The sequence below is a fragment of the Pundamilia nyererei genome, unplaced genomic scaffold, assembly GCF_000239375.1.
Source record: "Pundamilia nyererei isolate P.nyererei 1_Seehausen unplaced genomic scaffold, PunNye1.0 scaffold00122, whole genome shotgun sequence".
NCBI lineage: Eukaryota > Metazoa > Chordata > Actinopteri > Cichliformes > Cichlidae > Pundamilia > Pundamilia nyererei.
This window is the reverse complement of record NW_005187523.1, coordinates 979,788-1,005,498: the sequence shown is the minus strand read 5'-3', so window position 1 is coordinate 1,005,498 and position 25,711 is coordinate 979,788. Positions and strand designations below refer to the sequence as shown.

Here is a 25,711-nt window from a genome sequence, read left to right as displayed (position 1 = left end):
CACACACACACACACACAAGTATGTAGTCCAAGACAAGCGAGAGGACATGAGGGTGCATAAACCCATGACCAGACATTCACACATTCGCACAGACACTCATCACATCATGTGGCCATTAAACCAGCGAGGGCCAGCTGATGAATCCGAATAAATCTCTTCCTAAATCTGCACACCGCTCTTCCTTTGTCCCGCCGTTTCTGTCCACATCTCTCCCCAGATTCCTGCCCTCCGTAGGCGCTTTCACTTCTCCGTTCCCTATTGCCTTTTTCTTTCTTGACTTTTCCATCTATCTCTGCTCACCTCAGGCAGCTCTCTGCAGTGGCCCGAGCAATAAAGTCAGGGGAACCTGCTATCACAGCAAACCAATTACCCAGCACACACACACACACACACACACACACACACACACACACACACACACTAAAACAGTGTCCCTGGGAACCTGTCAGTAAAACACCTGGTCATCATCATCATCATCAAGTATGTCAGCCCATCATCAAACCACTTACACACACACATGCATGTTATCACATCCTGGAAAACTGAAAGCAAATCCAGCAAAAGATAAATAAAGAAGCAGATAACTGATCAGTTTTAGTGATTCCAAAGGTCCCCTCAGACCTCAGGAACTTTCTTCTTCATAAGTATAAAATCTTGTAAAGAATCACACTGGAGGACGAGAACTGCAGTTCATAAAACTCTCTTTTAAATGTTGGGGGGGGGGGGATTAGCTCATACTTTAGCATAGGTCGAAAAAGGATAAACATTGTTGATCACCATGTCAAAATACTCGCTGTACAGACTGGTAAAATATTAGCCATGTAAATGCCCATCAGCCCTGACAATGGATCAAAACAAGACGAGTGACTGACAATGAATTGCTGAGCTTGTTTGCAACAGAGGAATTTAAACTTGTTATGATGCTCGTCAGCACAGGGGTGCAGTGGGTAGCGGTGTTAGCGATGGTTTCTCATTTGGCCTGCATGGGTTGCTCTGGGTCCTGCCACACAGTCTAAAACACACATGCTAGGCTTCTTAGTGATTCTAAATTGGTTGTCTCTGTGTTAGTGATGGCAGCTGGGATAAGCTCTGCCCTCTGCAACAGTGAATTGGTTAAGCAATTAAACGAATGAAGATATAAACTTTCTCGCGTAATATGTCGCCTCAGCAATCCAACTGGTGCAAAAACACTCTTTAAAGCTTTATCAGAAAGCTACCCAGAATTATATGTTTTTGTGATTTTTTTCAAGGAAAATAAAAACAAAATTCGGTTTCAGGTTTGAGCCCAACTCATGGACAGATGCATTTGCTTCAAGACAAAGGGCAAGAAAGGAACTGCTGAACCACTAACAGTCCCATTTCTCTCATTCATTGTGTAACATGTACAGTGCATTTGTTTATTTGAATGCTACCTGGCCTGAGGTTTGCGCCAAGATTATACGTGAAGAAAAGTAGAAACAGCCAAACTCAAGACTGAGTGTTGACCCAGTCAGACCCTTACAATATACATGGGATTCATTTTTTATTCACAGTAAATTAAAGGATATTTCCAGTACTGACTGGGTTTTTTGACTCTCCACTTGCTAGAAGAATATGCTAGTAGAGAATGAAAAGGGATATTAAGAACTTTCCTACCTTGAAGAAAGTAGACTCATAATTCAAGTGGATGCTGTGATGAAAATTGGATGTGTTATTGAGCATAGCCAGTGAAATGTGCACGTGGAAACCGCTACACCATGGAGTCAACCTCCACATGTCAGATTGCATCACATTATAAATCTTCAAGAATCTGTTATATTTGACTACGTTTGAAGTTACTACTGCATGACTCGTGTCAGCAGATTTATATGTTTCTATAAGAAAACCAAAGAGTCAATCCTTTGTTAAGAAAATACTCCACATACTGTACGCGCAGCCCTAGTTCTAATATGCAGAAAGAGTCACTCACCAGGGGGAGCCATAGATTCTGAAGCCCCGCACGGTGACCTCGGAGTCCTGCAGGTAGATGCAGTTGGTCAGCAGTGACTGGACGTTCTCGTAATTCTCTGGCTTGAGCTTGGAGGCTGAAGGGAAGTAGTAGAAGTCCTGCTTGATGAGGTCTGCCATAAACTCCTGGTCAAAGGTCAGCTCATGATTTCCAGCAATTACTATCTTGATGTCGTAGGGGAGGGTACCTGAGAGGGTAAGTGGAGTAGTGAAAGTTATGGACAGGGAAGGGGGGGAAAGAGAAAAGAAAAGAAATGAAATTTGAATGCAAAAGTGGTAAGAAGGATGGAAAATGAAAGAAAGGAGAAAAGAATGAATGGGGAGTGTGATCAGGAGGCCCAATTCCATAAGGAAAAATAGATGGGGTGGTGGAGGATCATTTTCAAGGGTGAAGAAAGAAAGAGAAAGAAATGACAAGAGCGGAGGGAGAGGAGATGTGTACATGAGGAAAAAGATGAGAGAGTAGGAAAGAGAGAGAAGGGAAACAGAAACGGGAAGAAGATATCAGCACAAAGAGGGGAAGCACGGCAGATACCCGGGAAGGAGAAGAGAGCGACAACTTTAAACCCAGCTCAGATGGCTTGGCATTCACATGCAACAAGGCTTTCTAGTTGTTTTCCTCTATAGTTCGAGTAAATCTGTACATCTGTCTTAGATTCCCTCCATCAGTCAAGGTCTCAACCCAGTGCACTGCTGTCTTCTGTTAATGGAAGCATAGCTGAATGCATCCGTCAGGGAATCTTTATCTGAAGGATGGATGAGGAGGATCATTGTTGGCTTTACAAAGCAGAATATTAAACATTTATAGACTACGGCAATAACTGCTGCATCTTTAGCCCCTTCGTTTCCATCATCCCCTTCTAATCAAAGTCTCCCTCCTTCAAGTCAACGTGCATTCTCTGCTCTATTTCAGCAGCCATAATTGGCTATTCAAAGCTTGGCACAGCAGGACGCGTGATCGATCTTAGCTCATCAAACCCAGCAGTAGCCGGGCCTTCACACTTCTACACAATGTTTTCAAAGCTCGGCTCGGGAAACAGAGAGCTAACACTGACAAACATCTGGGGGTCTGCTTTGTCAGGTAAAACGGCTGACGGAGGGTTCAATCACCGCAGCTTTTTTCTTTTTTTGTTGCTGGCAGGACGACGCGGCACGCAGCTGAGCACGCCGGTTTGTGTGTCAGCATGTGTGCGCTTGCGAGCGACTTTCCCATGCGTGTGCGAGTTTGCACGCATCTGTGCATGAACGTGTCATGTTAGTGAAAAGGAGTAATTAAACCGAGCTTTAGAAGAGGCTGACAGCCCAGTGACGGCTCTGTCATAACAGCCAATCACAGCCCAGTGACAGAAAAAGAAAACGAGTGGAAGAGGAAGGAGAGAGCGACAGAAATACTTTAGGAAGCCCAAAAATCCTTGAGTGTGAAGGAGGAATAATAACAAGATGAAAGCAGCTGTCAAAGAGTGCCCATCTCTGCAGTTTGGGTCTGGGCCGCCCCCTCTCCCTAACACAGCTCCAATTTGTTTGGCAGAAGGGCTTGTGTTTAGTTGTCAAGCAGACACCAAAAAGGGCCCATAAATGAGGGGCTGCACCTCAACAAAGGCACACGGACACAGATAATCAAAAGATGTTCCTTTTTGTTCCTTTTCCTCAGGGTTTGGCATCTGAGGCTTAGTCATCCCCAAATAAATCAATGTTGGAGGAACAATACGTTCTAAAATATCATCATATACCAATCATATACCGATTAAAGCTCTCGGGACCGCTGGGAATTCTGTGCTTTACTTTCAGAATTTCCATTTGTGCTCCAAAATGCATAAAATCCCTGCACATGACTGATGCAATAATTGGCATGTGTTTCGCGTGCCAACTGGCCTGTGTTCTAAAGTGCGATGCCAAAGCCTGCACCGCGGCTACTGAAGTCTAACATTTACCTCTCTATGCCACACGTTATTCTCACAAATTTCAAGTAAGTTAATGGGGGTACAAGAAAAAAAGTCATAGTGAATTCATTCATTACACACAGATTATGGCCATAGTAACACTCAGGTTACAGCTCATGTTTGTTATCAGCCATTCAGTGGACACCATTAACGTGCACAGACTCCCCATGATAAGGCACTTCTCTGATGGAGAGTGGTCTAGAAGGAAAGCCCCGGACTACAAGAGCATAGTTGCTGTTTATCAATAACCAGAATGAATATTGGATGGAAGGTGCATCTTCTGGCCGGCAAGAATAGTCTTCAAGAGGACACATATCACCCTGAGTCAAGAAACACAAATGTGTGGATTTCATTATGTTAATAGAAAGACTTCTGTGAGTTTTTGCGAGCCTCTTTAAAAAATACACCAGGGGGCTGGGAATTTAATAAATCTAACAACAACTACAATACGGCTGCAAGAAGATAAGCTGATGGTCATACTAATGATCACTGCTGTAAGAGAGAAGAAACAAAGACAGAATACAGAAGAATAAACACATAATGAAAGAATATTTGATGCTTGTGAAGACGCAGAGAAACCGAACTATTCTGTTGTATTTGTGTCCACCTGGGGAACAGAACTCAGCATTCTCTTTTCTCTTGGCCCTGTGGCTGTAATAAACTGTCCAACTGCCATCCTATGCTGGGCAGTTAGCTAACAGTGGCTTTCTAAGGCTACAAAATTATTTCCTTACAAAATATAGGCAGAAAACCAGCAGAAAACTGTGGCCCAAGAAAACAAAAGTAAAACTGAATGATGCTCAGCAGCTTTCTTACATATAATCAATTTAAAAAACGAGCAACAATGTTTCAGTTTTAGAACAATTTTAGTTTTTAACATATCAGGAAACATAAAAATGATCTAGTCCTTATAATGTTTAAAGATCAGGTAAGCTCAGATAAACACACGATTTGTTATAGTTTATTCAGCTAGAACTGAGCTAAAATGCAGAAGTCGTGTTTGAAAAGCTGGAAGAACCACATTTAACAGCAATAATGTAAAGTAATAGTTTTCTGTTTACATGCCATCGATTACATGCCAGAGATTTGTCAGCCCTTGATTATACACAGCTCTCTTATGGTCCACTCAGATCTGGACTTTGACTATGCCAAACTTAGATTCGTTGGTATATTAATGAAGGGTTCATAGTCAACTGATTGACTGCAAGTACTGTGGCAACCAGCCCAAATATCCCATCACCGTGTTTGACAGTTAGAGTTATTTCTGCTGATATTTCTGCTGTATTTGGTTTTAAACAAACATGGTACGGTGCATTTCAGCCAAACATTACTACTTTGGTCTAATCTGTCTAAAGGACATCGTTCGAGAGGTCATGCGGTCTGTTTGGATGCAATGTTGCAAACCTGCGCCATGCTGCCATGTTTGTTTGCTGAGAAGAGACTTTCTCCAAACATGCCATCTTTTTTTAAATGTAGTGTTGTGAACAGGAGCTTTGACATGTTAGGTGAGGCCTGTAGACCCCAGTTGTACAGGAGCTCTTGTTTTTTCTCTGAGCAGTGCACAGTGATGGGATTTCCACTCCCAGTGAAGACTTTTCCACCTGTGAATAATTTTCCCCGCTGTAAGATAATGATTTCAAATTGTTTAATAATGGCCTTATAACCCCTCCCAGACTGATGTCAGCAGCAGCTGCTTCACTGCTGATGTCTTTCCTCTGTGGCATTACAACAAACACCTGAATGCTCCAGACTGCCAAAGCTAATGCTTTTATATTGATAATCAATTGATTAAGTAAGGATAAGCGGAAGCGAATGGATGGATGGATGAATTCAGTATATTTGATTAGCAGCACTCGGCTTTTACGTTCCATTCTAATACTTACGGTTTTTCATGCACTGTTTCTGCATTTTAACTTTTTGTTAAACAAAATAATCACACAGTCAGGCATGTCATATTTTGTAGATCATTTATGGTTTTATTTACCTAATTTTAAGACCTGCTGAGGACCAAACATTTTCATAGTACAGTATAAAGAAAAGAAAAAACAAAACTGAACTGACCAGATGAGCTGAACAAAAAGTATGATGAAATATGATTTGTTGTTTGAACTGGATAACACTGTAGGACTTATACAACTTGTCTATTTCACATCCAAAACACCACGCAAACGTAGAACGTGAGCAGCATAGACACCCTTGATGAGTCCATCACCTAACAAAGGTTTAGTGATGTGGATAATGCAACCTATCCCTCCCTCTGTGGAGCAGGATTTGCTGCACAGCGACCTAAAACCGCCACTGATATGTGTCAGTGCCAATCTTACAAAGTCACGCTGTAGTCAGTTACAGTACAGTATTTAATTAACCTTTTTACTGTGCACACAGACCCTTGGTCCCAGACTTTAGACGTCATGGCAGTGATTCCTCCTGAAACAGCAAAAATCCTCATCATGTTTATGCAGCTAATCTGTGCTAGACTGAATAAATCAAAGTAAAATCCAATGATGTTGCTGGAGCTCCCATCAAGGCAGCCAGTTATACCATAAATTAGATGCGACTGCAAGAATGATCACCCAGGTGAGCAGTATAATTTAGGCAAAATATTAATGTCATTTTATAACTTTTTAAAAGGTGTGCAACAGCTTTGCCCCATCTTCTTTCTAGGAAAATATTTAGAAATATAAAGAAATCTATATCATGAATTTAGCTGGAATAAACTCTGCATGCATGCATCACGTTTGCCACATAAACATATTTGCTCAGTGGTTATTGATTAATGATATATGACCATTTTATATGCCCCAATAACTGTCCATGTAAAGCTGTATATGCACATTTACATATGTAACTTTATTTAATAATTTTTATATATTTTGAATGGAGGGATGGAGGGATAGAGGGATAGAGGGATAGAGGGATAGAGGGATGGGTGGACTTGGAAACAAATTTGATGCAAAATTTGAAGTCGTGTACAATAAAAATATGAAGAATAAAATGATTATACAACAATAGGAGAAGGAGCTAGAGGCTTGTCTCTCAATATAAGCAATGGCCGGGGAGAGCCCGAGTCACTCAGTCCCCATCTATCGAGTTTGTCTGTTTACTGTTGGTGCACATGCTTAAGGCATACACCACAGGGGTGCTTTTACTTTCTTTTGTTTGTAATTCTACTCAGTTGTAGAAGTTGAGGGAAGTGCTTTGAATAGTTCTCAGAGCTTCTTGAAGGACATTCCAAAGATATCTGGATGTTGGTTGCCTTTTGTTCCATTCTTTGTCAAGATGATCCCACAAAGCTTCAGTAATGTTGAGGTCCAGGCTCTGAGGAGGTCAATCCACGAGTAACAGCGCTCCATTGTATATTTTTTCATCCAGGTATACTTTCACATTGTATTTGGCAATAATATTATTTTTGCTGTGAAATCTTTTCTAGATTGCCAAAAAAATGGGAACAAATGATGTTTTGTGACAAATTTCAATAATTTAAAATTACTTCTTTGCTAAGTTAAATGAAGACACGCCACTGTCTTTTATCCTGTCTTCCTTCTCTCACCCCAACCAATCACAGCAGATGGCCCCGCCCCTCCCTGAGCCTGGGACAGGTTTCTTCCTGTTAAAAGGGAGTTTTTCCTTCCCACTGTCGCCAAAGTGCTTGCTCATAGGGGTCATATGATTGTTGGGTTTTTCTCAGTATGCATTATTGTAGGATCTACCTTACAATATAAAACGCCTTGAGGTGACTGTTGTTGTGATTTGGTGCTATATAAATAAAACTGAGTTGAACTTACCTATGGCTTTGAATTTCTTAAACTTGACCTTATCCAAAACCTTATGATAACAAAACAAAAGAAATTGAAAAAGAGTTACTTAATATTAGTTACTAAATACTAAATAACAGAAACCTTTTGTAAAACAAACAACTCTGTAAAATAACTCTAAACTAACCTCAAAATAAAATGCAAATAAATCAATGTAAAAACTAATTTGACAACCCTGAGACACCAATTACAACATATTACTCAGACAAATAGTTTATACTAACTTTAATATACCTATTTTAAAAAAAGATAACACCAATGTAAAATATTTCAAATTTATTTAATAGTTCTTTCGCCTGCTAGTTAAGCTTTAATATTATTAAATTAAATTAATTTTAGCTTCCTAAGTTGAAAATTTGATGACTTCGAGCAAATACAAGCAGAATAAACATGAGGTGGATATTGTTGACCAACCTTGTAGTAAATATACTGTATTAGACTCGAAATGTTAGCAAGTGACAAGCTGTCAGATTTAAAGTGATGTGCAACAAGCAACTCGCTTGTGGACGCAGCATTAGAGAAACATTTTTCTACTACTATGATTGTTGCTTTCAAAATCTATTAACTAAAATAGAAATGCTTATATGCGTGGTGTGACAGTAGTCTGGCTACACACGCCAAGTTTTGTTTTGTAGCTTACCTAGCCTTAGCTTAAAAGCTAAAAGTAAGGTAAAGCATCGAGAAGCAGGACAAATTAGCACGCTAGCAAGTGACAGAGCCAGCGCTAACCAACAAGAGAACATTACAAACATCAACTGACTAAAAAAGATGTAGTTCCAGTGGTATGATATAAATAGTTCAGGATTTTAGGACAAAAAACACATAACAACAGTACTCCAGCAGACATGGAGTAGGGGTGTGGGGATGGCTAATTGGTGAGAGAAATATGTCCACTGTCAACATACAAGAAATTCTCCATTACAATTAAAAGTTGCACAGTGAACATGTCAGCAAAATGCACTTAAAAAGGTATTTATTGAGAGAAGTGTGAGTGCTGTATTCTGTTACTGAGTAACAGTTTTTACTACTGATGAATTAATGTGGAGGCAGCATTTTTTTCTGCTGTAAATAAGCATTATATAAAATAGCTGGGTAAGGTGATGTCGAGGGAGGATATGTACCCACCTATCAAGACTAAATCACTGCATCTAAATGCAGAAAAAAAAGATATAAAGGAAAGTGGCACGTGGATGCATGTGAGCCCAAGAAAGACAGACGGCAAGACAACAATGGAACAACAGCACAGGAACAGGGCACTCATAAATTCTCTAACAAATAAACATTATCTGTGTTGCCTCAGAAATTCTGCAATGTGAGCAGTTTTCACCCATGAAGTTTGACAGCCAACTGTAAACTGAGAGGAATAAATCACGCACAGAAATATAAAACTCCACCAGCTGGACACAAATACCCTCCTCCCCATCCTCACACACGCACACTCACACACACACTTTTACTTTCCAGAATTAAACTTCAATTTCATGGATGATTTTTTTTAAAGTTTCCCCCAGAAGAAGCTGCAAAATGACAAGGTGTGAATACCAAATAGCTTAATGTTACACAGTAGATTCTGCAGCCAGTGTTTGCATCTGTTTTCCATCCCAGCCAACCGCCTTCAGTGTGAAAATAATAAAAAGAAAGACTTTCAACAATACAGTCGATTATCCTGAATGTCCACAAGGAACAAATTGCTCAGAAACAGAGAATGAATTTGTTACTTTTCTGACAAAAGCGAAGAAAAGAGGAAAAGGTGTGGGTGGAAATGTGCGAGTCAATGTGAGGGGGAAATCTAACATATGTGGCAACAGACCTCCACAACACGGGGAATGTTCTTTGTCACCCCAATATCTTTGTCTTTGAATTCAAGTGACTCTTTTTAAACATCGAATACTTTTAATTTGCCTGGTGCAGAGGGGACAGTCGAGTAGCGTTAAAGACAAAAAGACCAGAGAAAACGCAACAGCGCAACACAAGGCGGCTTTCAGGAGTGGAAACAGCTGGACTTCAGTCTCCCCCTCCATCCCTTCATCCCTTTATTTCTCTCTGGTTCTTTTTCAATCCTCTCTCACTCATTGTCTTCACTCTTTTGTTGAGTGCCTGGCCCCTCCAGTCATGCACATCCCAGATCTGCTCCATGTCTGGCTGTCTGTGTGTCACCACAAAAACCTCCATCTTTCCATTAACTCCTAATGGTCGTCAGTGTGAGAGTAAATGCATGTAAGGTTGCATGTGCAGCCTGCATAGATGTGCTTGATCCCTGGAGTTGGGTGCATAAGCATAATGTCTGTGGATCTTGATATGTGAGTGAATAGATTGTTAGTGTGTGTGTGTGTGTGTGTGTGTGTGTGTGTGTGTGTGTGTGTGTGTGTGTGTGTAACTCCAACTGCCACCACATGAAATCTTCCGGAGTTCGGCCACCATTGTTCTGATGCTGCAATGGGTGGTCTGCTCTTTGAAGAGGAAAATCCTTGCTCTGCCCAAAGCTCTTGCATGTACAGGGGGATTACTGCCCATTGTGTGTGCATTGGTGTATGTGTGTGTGTGTGTGTGTGTGTGTGTGTGTGTGTGTGTGTACTCTTATATGTGCGCTTGTGTGGATGCACAAACAAAATAAAAAGGAGACATTTCCTGCCTGCCAAGACAAAGTTAAATCCTATCTCTGTATGTGTGCGTGTTTGTGTGTGTATACTCCAGATATAAAAAAAAAATAGTAGCCAAAATGTTCAGCCAAATAACTTAATACCAAAGTATGTGTGTCTAGAAATTCCGTGTGTGTGCTACTGCAGAAAATAGAGGCCAAATGTTTCCTGCCAAGCCAAAATGATTAAATCAATACCAGTGTGTGTGTGTCAGTATGAGTGAATGCATGTGTGTGAAAAGCAGTAACCAAAACTTTTTTCTAAAATTAAATTAAAGGAAAAGCAACAGATTATTACAGTTTCATTCTTAATTTTGCACATGAGCCTTGTGTAGCTAAAACACCTTATATAAGTCTCATATTTTTTTTGTTGAATGTCATTGACTGGATGTGAGGTTACTATAGTGAGAACGTTTTTTCTGTGTTATTGTGTCATATTTTTTAATTGTCTCTTTTTGCATTTATAGGCTTTAAAACACGCATCTTTAAGGGAGGATATTTCACCTCATCTCTTTCTTCCTGGGAGCTAAAAATGTGCCTGTCTGCCACAACGTTAACACTAATGGCGTGATCTGCCCCAAAACAGGTCAGTATTTTTAATATTTGGCTCATCAATGAAGTACTAAGCATGGTAACAGAACAAGACAGTTAGCTAACAAGAAACAGCCACTCCAGTTTCCAAAGCTCGGACACGTCTAAGTTCATTAACTACTAAAGAATCCAGAGCAAGTCTGACTACCGTATTTTCCGCACTATAAGGCGCACTTAAAACCCTTTAATTTTCTTAAAAATCAACAGCGCGCCTTATAATCCGGTGCGCCTCATGTAGGAATTCTGGTTGTGCTTACTGACCTCGAACCGATTTTATGTGGTACAAGGCGCTCAAAAATCTGTCCAAAATGTTTTAGTACGATTTTGGTAAGCTACGAAGCCGCACTACCTACCGTAGACAGGAGCCTCGCGGAGTAATCTGGGTCCTAAACTCCGTCCGTTTCAGGTCCCAAAGTCAAACGAACACTGCAGCATCACTGAGAGTTAAAAACTGTCTAAATTCTTTCATCTTTAATAAAATGATCAGCTGCTGTTTTACCAGGTGTAACAATTACGTTTAACATTCAGGCATCCATGAAAACAGAATTTATTACATTTAACGGAGTTAGAAGTTAGCAGGAAGTTAGCTCGCTAGCTTCCACCTAAACATGATATTGCATGTTCTGACTGAGAGATTTCTGAAAAAATTCAAACGTACAGCTCTGCTATCACTTCCAACATAAATGAAGACAGGAAACTAAACAGCAGTGACGTTTGTAGGGTTACTGAAGTTGGGCTAGCTGGTATATAATCATGTGCTACGTGATCGCTAGCGACACAGCTATGTTAGCATAACATAAACAGTGAAGCTGGAGGACCAACACTAACACTTTTCCACTTATAAAAGTTAACGTGAAGGTTCTTCATGGTTAGAGACAAATGCAATCGCATGGCAGGATGCTGTAAACGGACCAAACTTCAGTCAGGAGAACAACTGAGATAATCCATCCACAATACGAGGTTACTCATTCATATACTGCAACAACGAAATATATGGTACTTTGATTGATAGGTGTACAAACAACAGGACGCTGTAGCTACTGGGCTGAATTATAATATGATCTTTTTGTGGTACAGCTGTCTACTGCTAGCTAACCAAGCTTTCTAGCCTTAGCTGACAAATTCATCTGTGTCCCAACCACCCAAATATCACAAAATTACACTGTTAGGGTGCCAAAATTTGAACGTTGTAAAATTCATAACTAATGGGTGACATCAGAGTAGCTACATTCACACCTTTAATTCTGAGATTAGCCTACCTAAAGCTTTTATAAGTACTCTAGTGATCCAAGAGGAGACCACCTAAAAGCATCTGGTAATGATGGTTTAACACTACACTATTATAAATTATAAGTGGAGATAATATCATCTTATCAGTATCACGCCACAAAGCATATAGAGTATCAGGACTGAAAATGTCAGGGTGTGGTCCAATATAGTGGATGCCTCACAAGATACTAAGGAAAGAAGGACAGTATGTCAGTCACAAGTGGTTAGCTCACTGGTTATTGATTTGTGATTGACAAGGTTTTAATAAGCATATCCTAGTTTATCCTAATTTCTGACATTAATGGGAACCATAATTTATAAAACAGACACAATATTTTATATTCATTGTGGTTTACTGAGCCCCAGTGAACAAAGCTCACACCACAAAGCAGTTGAAGGCCATTTTCCTATGAATTTTATACAACCTGAGATCTTTTTAGAACAAGACGAATACAGGTTTTTAGATCAGGATACTGTGTCTATTATTAATATACAGTCTATGTTCTGCAAAAACCTGATCTGATAACTGCTGGGCTAAACATGTAACCATCATTCCTGTTTTCATTTTTCATAATAATGTCGTCGTCCCCCCCCCCCCCCCCGAGCTCAACAAACAACCTTTATTTATACAGGCTGCAGACGGGCTTGGGTTTTTTTTTAGCATGGGGAGGGTCTAGCCAGGACCCTTACTGGATAGTGGGTGGGAATCGAACTTGCGACCCCCGCTCCAAATGTGTAAAAAGTTAAGTATTTTTGGAAATATAGGGGATTCAAACCCACGCAATCAAAATGCCTGGAGCCTAAATCCAGCACCTTAGCCCACTCAGCCACAGCTCCATGAGCAGGCCAACAACAATAGCTCATGTGATGGAGTTTTATATCTTTCTTGTATTGCTACTTTTAATAATGGTTTTGATATAATTAACTTCTCTGTCAGAATTAATTGAGGTAAAAAAAAAAAAGGCTTTATAATGCTGGGAGGTTTCTGTCAATGTTTTATTGAAAGCAGTAATCGGATAAGCACAAATTGGCAGATTGTGTTGGACTCTTGTACCATAAACGTAAAATATCTAATGTATGTGGTATCAGATACTGTCACTGTATTGTATATTGTATAAAAGTTACATCCCTCTGAAAGTAAAATAAAGTGGAAAAGCGTGAATAGACGATGTATTAAAGTTGTAATCGTAATACTACAAATCTCAGTTTTATTGTTCTGTTTTTATGGCTTGGTACCAGCATTTTGGGCGTTTGTGGTTCCTGTATAGATTTTTATTGGCCTTTTTGCACCATCTCTGATTGTCTTACTGCTCTTATTTCTTGGCGTATCTGCCATGGTTGTAGCAATGGAATTCTCTTAAAATTCCAAGGTGTAATCAACCAGGATTACACCTGCATACCAATCTCTGTCAATAGCCTGTGTGTTTATATATATATGTCTTCTTTATGTATAAATTATAGAGAGATAACAGCCAGACTGTGCAGTTTCAGCCAGCCTTTCTGTGTGTGTGCATAAACAGAATTCCAATAATTCAAAGGGAAGCTTCAGAGGCAACAGCAATGATGTTCAAAGACAGACAAGCTAAAGACTCAGCCCGGATCAGTTGTAATTCCTTTACAGCGTCTGTGCGCGCGCGCGTGTGCGTGCGTGTGTGTGTGTGTGTGTGTGTGTGTGTGCCATACGAGTCAGAGGACACAAAGTAGTCAGTGACATAAAAGAAAGAAACAGGGAAGGTAAAGAGAGGTGAGTAAGGGACGAACATGCAGCAAGGTAGAATTGGATGATGGCAGGAAGACTTCTGCCTTCCCACCTCAGCTTAAACTTAATACTCATTTCATTTAAATCACCGCCCACACTCTGCTGCATATCCCCACACACACACAAACACACACTCACAAACATGTACACACACAGTCGTACAAGCAGACGCAAAACAAAGACAGCCAGCAATTATGAGACGGCATACACAAACACCACCTACTGCGCCACGCATCCAAAACACACATTTTATCTGAGTACAGCAGCACCTCCTAACACTTCACAATGTCCTCGCTGAACATAATGCATTACACACACACACACACGAGCAAAGACACATAAAAGCAGCGACAAAGACGGATCCAGCGCATCATCAAGCGGCCTCGTAGGTGGTCTGTCTCTTCTCTTTCACTCTCCGACACTCCATCTCTGTCTCTTTCATCCTGTCTGCTCCGCTTCCATGTTCAGTGTTACAAAATTGCCTCCAGGATAATGTGGCTGAAGATTAAGCTGCAACTTTCAGAATAAGCAACGTGGGTTTTTCCGACGAATGCTGATGAATAAAACCACTGGCTACTCGCCATATGTCCCATATCTGTTTCGTTTTATTTCTACTGATGCCAAATTTAGCTGATGCTAAACAACATCACTTGTACACTGTGCTGTTGTACCTTTATTGTTCTCGTCAAAGCCGCTACATCATCAGACCACATCGACTAGCAGGGAATGCTCTGAAGGTAGTTCCAGGCCATTGTGCTTTAGTACCAAGGTTTATGTAACGTCATATTTAAACCTTGGATGAGAACACGAACTGTCCTTCTCTGATGAACAGCTTGTTAACACCAGGCCTATTTGAGTACTCTTACAATGGCGTGCTCAATCCCAACTGGTAGCGACCCGTGGCTGACACTCATGAGCCTGGCTCTGCTGGAGGTTTTTTCCACTGTCACTGTCAACTGTGAAGCACAACTCCCTGTTTTATAAAATGCTGCACAAACAAGTGCACATTTTCTGTTTACTGAGTTCCCAAAGCAGTTCAACCAGACACACCCAGCCCTTCAGGTGTGGCAGTGTGACAGGACATGCCCAAAACACATCATTTAGGAGACATCCTGGTGCCATGCCCGAACCATCAGCATCCATTTAGAGCAGTGTTTCAAGACCACTGAGCCGTGAGAAATGATCAGGTGTGCCGTGGAAGATCCTCTGGTTCCACCTGATTAGTACGCTAAGTGACCGGCGTGAGTATCGGGCAGATCAATTACATTCTCTTCCACTAGTGGGCAGTACAACTAACTGCTCTAATTAAATGGGTTGCCAACTGCCAATAAAACAGAAGAAGACGAAAAAGAAATGACATAATTGGCATGCAGTGTGTAATAGCAATGGATCAATATTTGAAAGCAGTCAGTCTGACCTGGTCCTGGAGAAAACTCCGAGCCAGATGAAGGCCCTAGCATGAGTAGTGGTCACAAGAACGCAAAAGAGGTATACTGGGGACAAACCAAGCCAATTCTGCTATACAGGGTACGCAGGAAAAATGATCAATGTGCTTTTCGTGACATTTTTGTTTAGTGGTGTGCCGTGTGATTTTTCTAATGTGAAATATCTGCTGTGGCCCCAAAAGGTTGGAAAACACTGATTTAGAGCATATGAGACCATAGCCATGCAAACACGTCTAGAGGCTGTATCTAGCCAAGGCTTTGCTTCGAGCTAAACATCACCATCTACAGTCGGTGAAAATCCAGATCGGTTGCACTGGTGGAAGATAAATGTCTGTAGAGCTCCACAAAAACTGATTTGCATCTGACTCTCCTTCTGCTCTTTATTTAACCCTGTAACAGTTGGTTTGCTGTCGGCTTGACAGAGAGGACTAATGGCAGACTTAGCAACAGTTTGCATACGACGAATTACAAACACTGATAAAAAACAGTGAAAGGGAAAAAGAGAATTAGGAAATGATGAGAAAGACTTCCATCATTTCATGAGAAATATCCACCGAGGGTTTACTATCTGAACTCGAAGAGGGAAAAAGAAACTTATTTGAAAGAAAAAGATGCGCATTCTACTGCATCTTCTTCCCTCCCTCCCTCACACAAGTAATCCAGTCTTTTAGGAGTGCAAATAAAAGATATAAAAGCAGCGAGGGACAGATGGGAAAAGGTTTGCCTAAATTTACAGTCACGTGAAATTCTGTTGAGTTTCTCAATAAGAGTGTCAAACCTCCTCATTATGATCTCCTCCAGCAGCACTCACTACTGAGTAAACACACGTAGAAAAAGAGGTGAAAAAAAGACAAAGGAAAGGTGAGAAATGTGGCAAAATAAGGATTGAATGAACAGTGAAGGAAGAGAGAAGAGCAGACCAGAAAAAGGCAGCAGCTATGAAAGTTTAATAACCTCGCTGTTAGAGAGCTAAAGAGAGAAAGCTAAGAGACGAACGAGGGCAGCAGAGGCGGTAAAGAAGAGATCCAGCGGGGAGGTGAAAGGGTTGAGGAGTTCAACACCTGACAAAGGTTGGAGATGAAGGGGCATAAAAATAAAACACACCCAGGCAAGCAGAGGCAGGTGCAGAGCAGCAGACACCCTCTCGCTCTGCCAGGCAAATAAAACACACACACTTGCATTTAAAGTGCCGACACGGCAATCGCATCATGGTCGTCGCTTATCTATTATTCAGCAGTAAAGGGGAACAGATAGAGCAGGCGCTAAATTAAGAGCTGTAACAAAGATGCTAAAGGCTGTGGACCTCGCAATCTGGAGTCAGAGAGGGGGGGGGGCAAAAATCCAGCGCTCCTGAGGCAGCAGCAGGATGAAGACTTGGGTTATTTCTCTTTGTACAGTCTAATAAGAGTAAAGACACATTTTTAAAGAAGCACTACCTAAAAATGCATCTAATAAAAAAAGCCGATAACATCTCACAGAGGAGGTGTGTCCTTCACTGTGTTATTGCCCATCTCTGCAGGTCCTTCCAGTCATGAAGGACTTTCATCCCAGTTTGTTTGTTTTTGTTCCCACCGACCCTCCTTTTCCGTCCAACCACAGATGGAGGCAAAGACGTGGCCGGTGAGATGTTAACATTGAAGCAAATGGTTATCACACCTCCTCTTTGCACATCATCATCTGAGCTTCACTGTCTTGTATCTGCACGAGGGCGTGTCAGACCTCATTTATAAAGCATAAACAAAGTTTGCTTCACCTTAGTCTCAGCAGGTGGCTGTCTCATCTGCTCTATGCTGCTTCACCATGAAGCATAAACAGGTGAACTGTAGAAAAGCTTGCTGGCTGCCTGTTCCTGCTCCTTCAGCCTGATGCAAGAGTCTGTGATTAGGAAACTTCTATACCGCACTTTATATTTAGCACTTCTGAAATGCTCCTGCTGTTTTTGAAGCGGCACTGCTACCTCTGTCCCGTGCATTTCAAGGGTTATTGTGGTGAACAGCTGTGGTATCAACGAGCTAATAAAACAAGCTGATATATTCATATATATGAACACAGACAAAGCAGCGATATAACGGGATGAAAAATGCACTGATGGCTAAATAGTGGTGTGAAACAAATTTTTTTTTAAAACAATTACATTAAAAACATTAATGATATCAGAGCATTAGCAGCACAGTAATTTGAAGAATACCAGAAGCCATGTGCTCAACTTTATGAAATGAATAAATTTAACAGGCTGTAATGCAGTCCCAGGTTACAAAAGACCCGAGGTGTGCATGAAAGGGGAAATGAGTACGAACTGAATCGTTTTGTTTTTTTTTACCTCAGACGAATTTTAAAAAGAGGACATTTCATGATTTTTTTATGCAACCTGCATATGTGTAGAACTATTAAAGCGCTGTGAGTCAACTGGACGGTGCTTTGCTACGGTGAATCTGAAGGAAGTGTAAGAGAGTCACTGATGTCAATCAGGAAAAAGCAGACAGAAGGAAAGAAAGAGTGAGAACAAAGCCTTTAAGAATTAAAGCTGCTCCTCTCTTGACCCAGAGTCGACACCAAAGCAAGAGGAGATCCATATTTAAACACTCGACACTCACTGCAGTACATTCCCGCTCTGCTCTGCCAGATCCCGTTATCACATGGCATGAATAAAAATGCCACTCAAGCCTACAGCGAGGGCAGCGCACACAAACAAACACGCAAACACTTAGGGTTGCCTCAGCTTACGAAATCCACGTGGATCGTTGCTACGGCGCGCGTGTTCGCAGGCACAGCTTAGCGCTGAAAGCCTGATCAAAGAGACCATTATTGGAGACAATTGGACTGAAGTGCGCTGCTCACAAGCTCCAGGTCTGCCTCTCACCCTCTCTAACCTTTTTTTTACTTTCCCCAATTTATTCACTCGCTCCTTTCACCTGTTCCTTGCAAACATCTCCGCCCACCGCAGTCCAGTTGAAAAGCTGCCCAATGTGGCTTTTCAGCTCCACTTAAACGTGTCCTTTTTTATTAATCAGTGCTCTGCATGCACATTGTGCTTGCATAAAAAACAGTGACCAATAGTTGTGCATTCATTTTGTCAGGAAAATTTTAGTTCATGGTAAATGGACTAACTCTTCTTTAGCGCTCAGTGTGATGTTTGCACAGGATTTAACATTAAAAGTATATGTATATGTAGTTATGTCAGTTAGGAACAGCATCATTAGTCATTCAGCACCAGGTGCATGAGCAGACGAGGCCATGGGGTAACTTTACTGAACTGTACTCGAGTACATGTAAAGTAAAGTAAGTCTGTTGGACTTGGACCCATTTTTTTTTTTTTTTTATTAATGTTGGTGCCTCAACCGCTAATCATCCTTTAGGCAAATATTTGACATTGTACTATATATATATGTACTATTTATAAATATAAATTCCTGGATATTATAGATGAAGACAATATATTATAGACATAGATGCTATAGAATGATAAATTATTAAACTCATCATCAGCTGCAACACTGATCCACACATTACTAAAGCAATAGTTATGATCCAGTAAAGAGTTCTGGTTCTGGGCCACATCCAGCCCAGTCTGTGAGCAGCATCAGAGTTTGGCTCAGTTTGTTCCAGTTTTGGAGAAATCACAACTTCGCTGTATTTATTTAGCAGACTTTTGAAGACTTTTATTTATTTTTAAAATGTATGTATGTATGTACATGTGCGCTAATGATGTTAAAACAGACATTTATAAGAGATGATGTGAGTCTTACAAAAAGCAACACTGATGCAGAATGTAGAGCTTGTACAATACATGAACTCAAAGTGTTTATTTAGTGAAGTCAGAGGTAAAGCTGTGGGCTTTTGTGGAGAGCAGATTACTCTGTTCAAGGGTTACAATTTGAATTTGCAGAGAAATGTGAAGATCTGACTGAGGCAGGCCAGAATATTTGCTGCAAAAGCAACAATGACTTTGCTCAAGCGTTGCACATCCTGTGATGGATGTGGGCACAGTACCAAAGAGTGTTTGGTGGCTTCTGCTACACTAATAAGCCCTGAGAAATATAAATGAATAAATCAAGACATAAATAAATAAAGGTAAATGAGATGAAGCATTAGATCCTTTATATACTGACTGACAGGATGGATCACCACGACAATAAAAGTGTGGCATCAGGTCCATGAGCTGCGAGTTTACCAAAGTAAGGCAGTATCCCTCTGGGGAGACACATGGGCACTTTGCTCTGCTCCCTATTATTTTTAAACCTCCGCGTTCTCCTTCCCTGTCATCCCCTTACCTTCCCACCACTTTCCCTGCATGAATTTCCTCTCCTCTCCTCTCCTGCAACATTTGCCATCTCTGAGAAAGCCTTGAATGGCTGCCAGCGGCCCCAAGAGCCAACTGACTTCCTGCTAAAAATAAGAGCTGAGAAAAATAAGAGCTGGAGAGAAAGGAGTGGAACCAGAAAGGGAGGTAAGGAGGATAGAGAAGGGGGAAGAGGGAAAGGAACAAGACAAATAATGGGGGAGAAAAAAGCAAAGATTGATAGGAGAGGAAAAGATGAAAGAGCAGAAAGTTTGGGAGCAGATGGTAACACCTGACCGAAGTTTGTACAGACACTCTTTCCAAATCAATACGCTAAACCTGATCTCCCAGCAAATCTGTTCAGCACACACTAAACAGCAGGAGTTACATTCATCTACAGAACATCCGTGTGACAGAGACAGGGAACAGGAGGGAATGAAAAGGACAGAAAGAATAGGAATAGCCACATTATAAATATTTATATGAGCAGTGGAGAGGAAGGTGGCGGGGTTGCAGAGGAGAAGGAAATAATGGGAGAGCGGAGCAGGAAGGGATGGAGAGAGGAAAGACTGACTTCAGAGGCAGCAGCAGGCGCATTTGGCTCAGTTTATCTTTTCTTTCCCGTCTCTTACGTCGCCTCTCTCACCGCTGGAGTGCAGGCTAGCGGATTTACATCTCGCGCTCCCCACAGCTCCCGTGTGTGTGAGCGAGGAAGGAGGCGAAGGACAACAAGTTCTCCCCTTATCTCATTCTACTGTCTGCTTCCCTCCTTCAGACAGCTTTACACGCACCCGCCATCAGGCACGCACCTTTTCCTGGCGTGATTTTCACCGGGGAAAGGTGTTGATGACGACGATGAAGGCAGCGATAGCAGGAACTGTTCTGCCTTTTCTGTAGATTCGAACACTGAACTATTTTTTTCCGCTGTTGCTCAGCTTCGTGCGAGGTTACTTCTTCCTGTTTCAACAGATTTCACGTGGCGATGATAAGACTTACACGCGCTCCTTAGTCAGTACAGAGATAAGAAGCTTCCAGCAGAGCAAAAGTCAAAGAAAACAAGTCTGAATTCTCTAAAGGCTCCTTTACTTTCTTCTTAACAAAGGGTGTAAGAATATAAGGACGCACGGCAGGAATTTCTTTGCCAACTAAACTTAACTTTCATGAGTATTTGATTTACGTGGCGCTGACAAAGCATAAAACGTTAATAAATATTAAAGTTAATTATTATTAATAAATAATTTACAGATTATTGTTGATAAATAAGTTCTAAGCCATTAAAAACAACAGGTTTGGGGAACTTAACAGATTAACACCAATGATGGCAGAGCCGCCTTTGAAGGAGCTGGTCTGACATCAGCACCAACCTGAGACTTCGCTCACTGCTCGGACGCTTGGGTCCATGGAGGGGAATAAGAGCAGCTGCAGTTAGGAGATCACTCACTCTGCCGTCGGCACTAAACCTCCTGTTTTTTCACAACAACTTTTACAGACTTTCATAATACGGATGCTTTAAAAGTCATTTGAAACCACTACAAAACAATATGAAGCTCTTTACGTGGCTGAGTGTCCGTTCTGCTGCAGTTTGTATCTGCTGCACCTACAGCAGCAACAGACAAGAGGAAGGTTGAAAAGTTGATTTAGAGTCAAAAACCCGTCAGGAACAAAACACCTACTCCAACAACTCCATTAACAGACAGGAAGGAGAGAAATATAAACAAGAGTCACTAATTATTAATAAACGTTGTTTATGTAATATGAAGGGAACATGGTACGTAGAGGTGGGAATCACCATACATCCCACGATACGATATTATCACAATATTTAACTCACGATACGATATTATTGCAATTTTTTAAAATATTTTGCGATATTCAGATTCTGTACATAAAGGTAAACTTTATCAATATTCATTTTATCTAATATCAAAGTCTCGCACTCAGTCTTTCTCTCATTTCAGTCAGTTTTATTGTTGACAAACTGAACGGTTTGTATTACAGTCTAGTCCAACTTAACTGAATGCATCCATCTGGTACAATTATAGCTATTCTGAACTATGCAATATGAAAACTATGCAGCCCCTTCAGCAACTGAAGGATTTGAAAGTAAATTAAAACAAAATATAATTTTACATTAAATAAAAAAGTTTTAAACTTAATTAAAATAAAACATGTCTTAAATTAAAATAAGTAAACTGTCATGTTTATTGCTGCCAAAAAACAAGTTAAACACATTTGGACAGTGAAGGAATGTCAGGATTCTTGCTCAGAAAAAGGATCAACGTGCTCTGAAGTCAGAGCACAGAAACCTTTTTTGTAACAAAATATCGACTGGTGAAGGGAGAGAGCTGGCTGATATGATGGAGAGAATGAGCACATATAAGTTTGTGTTGTGAAGGCAAAGAGAGGATCAGACAGGATCATGAATTTGAAGCTGGAGGCTGAAGAGGTGAATGTTGTTGGTGTTTATCCCCCACAGGCTGGACGTTAGTTAGAAAAGAAAGAGGAATTCTTTAAAGTGTCCCCAGGAGAGAGAGAGTGGTGGGTGGAGCAGACTTCATTGGACAACAGAAGAGACGAGGAAGTGTTGGGTAGGTATGGTGCCGACAAGAAAAATGGAAGATCTTTGGGTTGGCTCTGGAAGTCGAGGAGAGTAAGTAAATAAAGGGTGAGGCAAAGATTACATGTTGGGAGTTGTGGAAGAATGTCTCAGAGAGTACAGGGAGGAGTCGAGAAAGGCTTCGGGTGGTAAGAACAGCTGAAGTGGTGAGGGAAGCTGCCAGAAGGTGTTTGGTGTATCCTCTGGAAAGACAACAAAGGACAAACCGTAGGCTTGTTCTTATACTCAAAGCACTTCATGCAACATGCCTCATTCACACCCATTCATACAAGCACTTCTGTTCTATACCGAAGTGCATTGTCTCTAACATTCTGGCTCTGAACACACCAGAGAGCAGCCTGGAGTTCAGTATATCCTGAGGATACTTTAGCATGCAGTCAAGTGGAGCCTCCAGGGACTGAGCCACTAACCTTCCAATTAATAGAGGACTTGCTCCTGAGCTACAAACACTGAGATTTGGTTGTGGAATTAGGAAGTACCGAAAAGTATCCAAAAGAAGACAGATCAGCGGAAAAAAGGCAGTATAGGCAGACCTGTCATCCCAGACAGGTCACCTGGTAACGTTTAGGAGAGAAGGCAGTAAAGAAGAGATAAAACAATCTTGAAAGATCTTGAAGAGAGTAGGGAAGCCTTAGGAATGGTGAACAAGAGTATTGTACCAATTTGTTTAAAAAGTGCAGACTGTAGTAAATATAGAGCGATGAGACCGATGAGCCATAGAAGTTATGGTGAAGAGTTGTAGAATGTAGGTTAAGGACAGAGCTGACAATCAGGGAGCAGCAGTACGCTTTCAGGCTGAGTATGAGCACTACAGATGCAACGTTTGGTTGAGAAGCATAGAAAAGGAGTTTGAGTTTGTCCATGTGGATCTACAGATTACAGAGTGACACAGAGTGTCAGGAGTGACAGGGAAGGTTCTGCAGGCATTACATCAGGAATCTGAGCCCCTTCTTATTTGCTGACAGATGAGACCAGGCTGGAGTTACCGTGGATGTTTTGAGTCGACATTGTGAGAGTAGGGAGAAAGTGGAGGAGAGCTGGAAGAGGAAGGAAAGTGAGACTGAGGAGGACAGGCGATGCTGCATGGAGTAGAGGTAGTGAAGGTAGATGAGTTTAAATACCAGGGGTCAACAGCCCAAAGCAACAGGCAATGCACAAGTGAAGAAGAGGGTGCAGTGGAGTGGGTGGAGATGAGCGTCAAGAGTGATTTGTGACAGAAGGATAGCAAGAAGAGTGAAAGGGAAGGGATGGCAGCGCAAAGAATGAATCTATGTGGATCCCATGTGTGAAAAGCTGGTGTGCAGTACGAGGGGATGTTATACTGTTTGGGGTGACCCATCGAGATTCGTTAAGTTAAACAGTATCAGTTATTAAGTTGTATCAGGTCGTTGCTGCGTAATAACATTTTGAGTAAAATGTGAAATATCAAAAGTTGATTCAGTTCCTGTTTTCTGTGCTGTTGGAGAAACTGTGAAAGAACCAGGCTGGTTCGAAGGGTACGTTCAAACTGTCTGTGCAACCTCTGTAAGAAACGAGAGGAGTGTAACACAAACCAGACTCACTTTGTGCCACATCGCACTATATTGTGGGTTTTGCCACAAATCACATGTGGGATTCTTTTATATTACAGCGATCAGTTTCCCAAAGCACAGCATACGTTTTAGTTTAATGGTTGTTTTCAGTACAGTCTAAACGACACTTCATGTTCAGCGCATTGAACGCTCACTTTACTTTATACTTTTACCAAAGTTTTTGTCTTTGGCTTCCTGTTTTCTTGTGACATGTCCGAGAAACTCGAGGTTTTTTATAAGCTGACTCAAATCACTAATCTTTAAATTCAACAAAAAGAAACTCAAATCTATGCAGAAAGGATGCAAACTGCTTTAAAAATGTATGCGGCAAAAATGGTCAGCAATATTAGGGAAGTTTCTGACTTTGAGTTAATGCTCCAAAAACAAGTGGAAGCTGTTTTTAAAAAGAGAGTTTCATGCATCAGCATTAAAATACTCTCTGAGAACTTTTTAGTTCTTCTTGTTTAGGATATTATCACAAGGGGGTCAGAGAAGACAGCTAAACACATAGAACTGCTAACCTAGCCAGTCGTTGAACTTCTTGACCTCGGAGGGCAGTCCCAGTTCGGTGAAGTCTCCAGCATGGATGAACACATCCCCGTACGGCATCTGGATGGCATCAGTGCGGGAGTGTGTGTCCGAGATGCACACAAAGCGTGTGTAGCCCGGTGGCTTTGGAGTGTCGTGAGGCATTGAGTCAACCCTGAGACAAGAAAAGGAACAGAGGACAAGAAAGCAGGGAGTGAGGATGTGAAACGGGGCCACTGCAGCTTTTGCTGTACTGAAACAATACAGCAGAAGGGACAACAATGCTATACGTAAAGTCTCTGTGGTAAGAGGCTGACAATGAAAAAAGTTAGAATTAGTATCCAACAGAAAATCATCCCCACAGACTGAGGCAGATGGGGAAACAAGAGACAGCACAAAGGAGGAGGGAGAGGCCACAATAAAAGCACGGTACCCACAGAAGCAGAAAAAGAAATGTGCAGAGATAGAAAAAGAATAAAGCACAAATATAGAAAAGAGCAGAGTCCTGTGGGATTTCCAGTGAGTGTGCAGATCCATGGGGTCTCTGGGGGGGAGAAGGAGAGCTGGTGAATAACCGTGGCCCACTTAAGTGAGCTTTCCTCCAGGTACCTTAACACCCAGCCCTACTTCCTCCTCCTCCTCCACCCATACCACTAGAGACAGAAAAAGATGAGGCGAAGAGGGAAGCAGATACACATGCACATAAGACAACCAGCAAGAAATGAGTCACAAAGTAATAAAATACAAAAGAGGGTTCATAGAAAATATAGCACAACTGATGGGACTGAAATGTAAGCTGATGTAAAGTGACTGAGCTCCACAGGATCTCTTCTTCACATGACTGTTCGAAAGACTCTGTGATTTTATATAATAGCCTAAAGTTGAACTAAAGCTCAGAAATAGACTGAGTGACTTAATTGCACAAGCTGCCACAGCTAGAAATTGAACAAGCAAAATTGAGGTCAGTTATAGTCATGCTATAAATAGCCTGATCTAAGGTAGCTAAAGGGGGGTATTAGAGTGTTAATGTGCTGGTTTGACAACATGCTGGGAGGAGGAACCCTTGAACTGAGCAGTTTCTGTCGTATTGTAGCCCTGTTTATAGAACAATGTCTGGATATGCATCAGAAGTTAGTGAGGGGGATTTTTGCCTGTGCAGCTACGCAGAAACACCCAGGTCAGCAGGCCGCAGCTTTATTGATATATACTGAAATACCCGTCATTAAAACTACAAGAGAGGCTGTCAAAGGTTTATGGGAGGAAGAGAGAGAC

At 41.3% G+C, this 25,711-nt stretch overlaps 1 protein-coding gene across 1 annotated transcript in view; it reads right to left on the bottom strand.

Annotated features, from left to right (window-relative positions):
* Positions 1-25,711, bottom strand: part of mpped1 (metallophosphoesterase domain containing 1) — an 87,635-nt gene that overhangs the window by 53,493 nt on the left and 8,431 nt on the right. Inside the window, exons 3-4 of the mRNA XM_005742641.1 lie at positions 24,433-24,614; positions 1,950-2,175 (exon numbers count right to left, since the gene is read on the bottom strand). Of these exons, the coding sequence (XP_005742698.1) occupies positions 1,950-2,175; positions 24,433-24,614 (408 nt within the window). The remainder of the gene's footprint in view (positions 1-1,949; positions 2,176-24,432; positions 24,615-25,711) is intronic.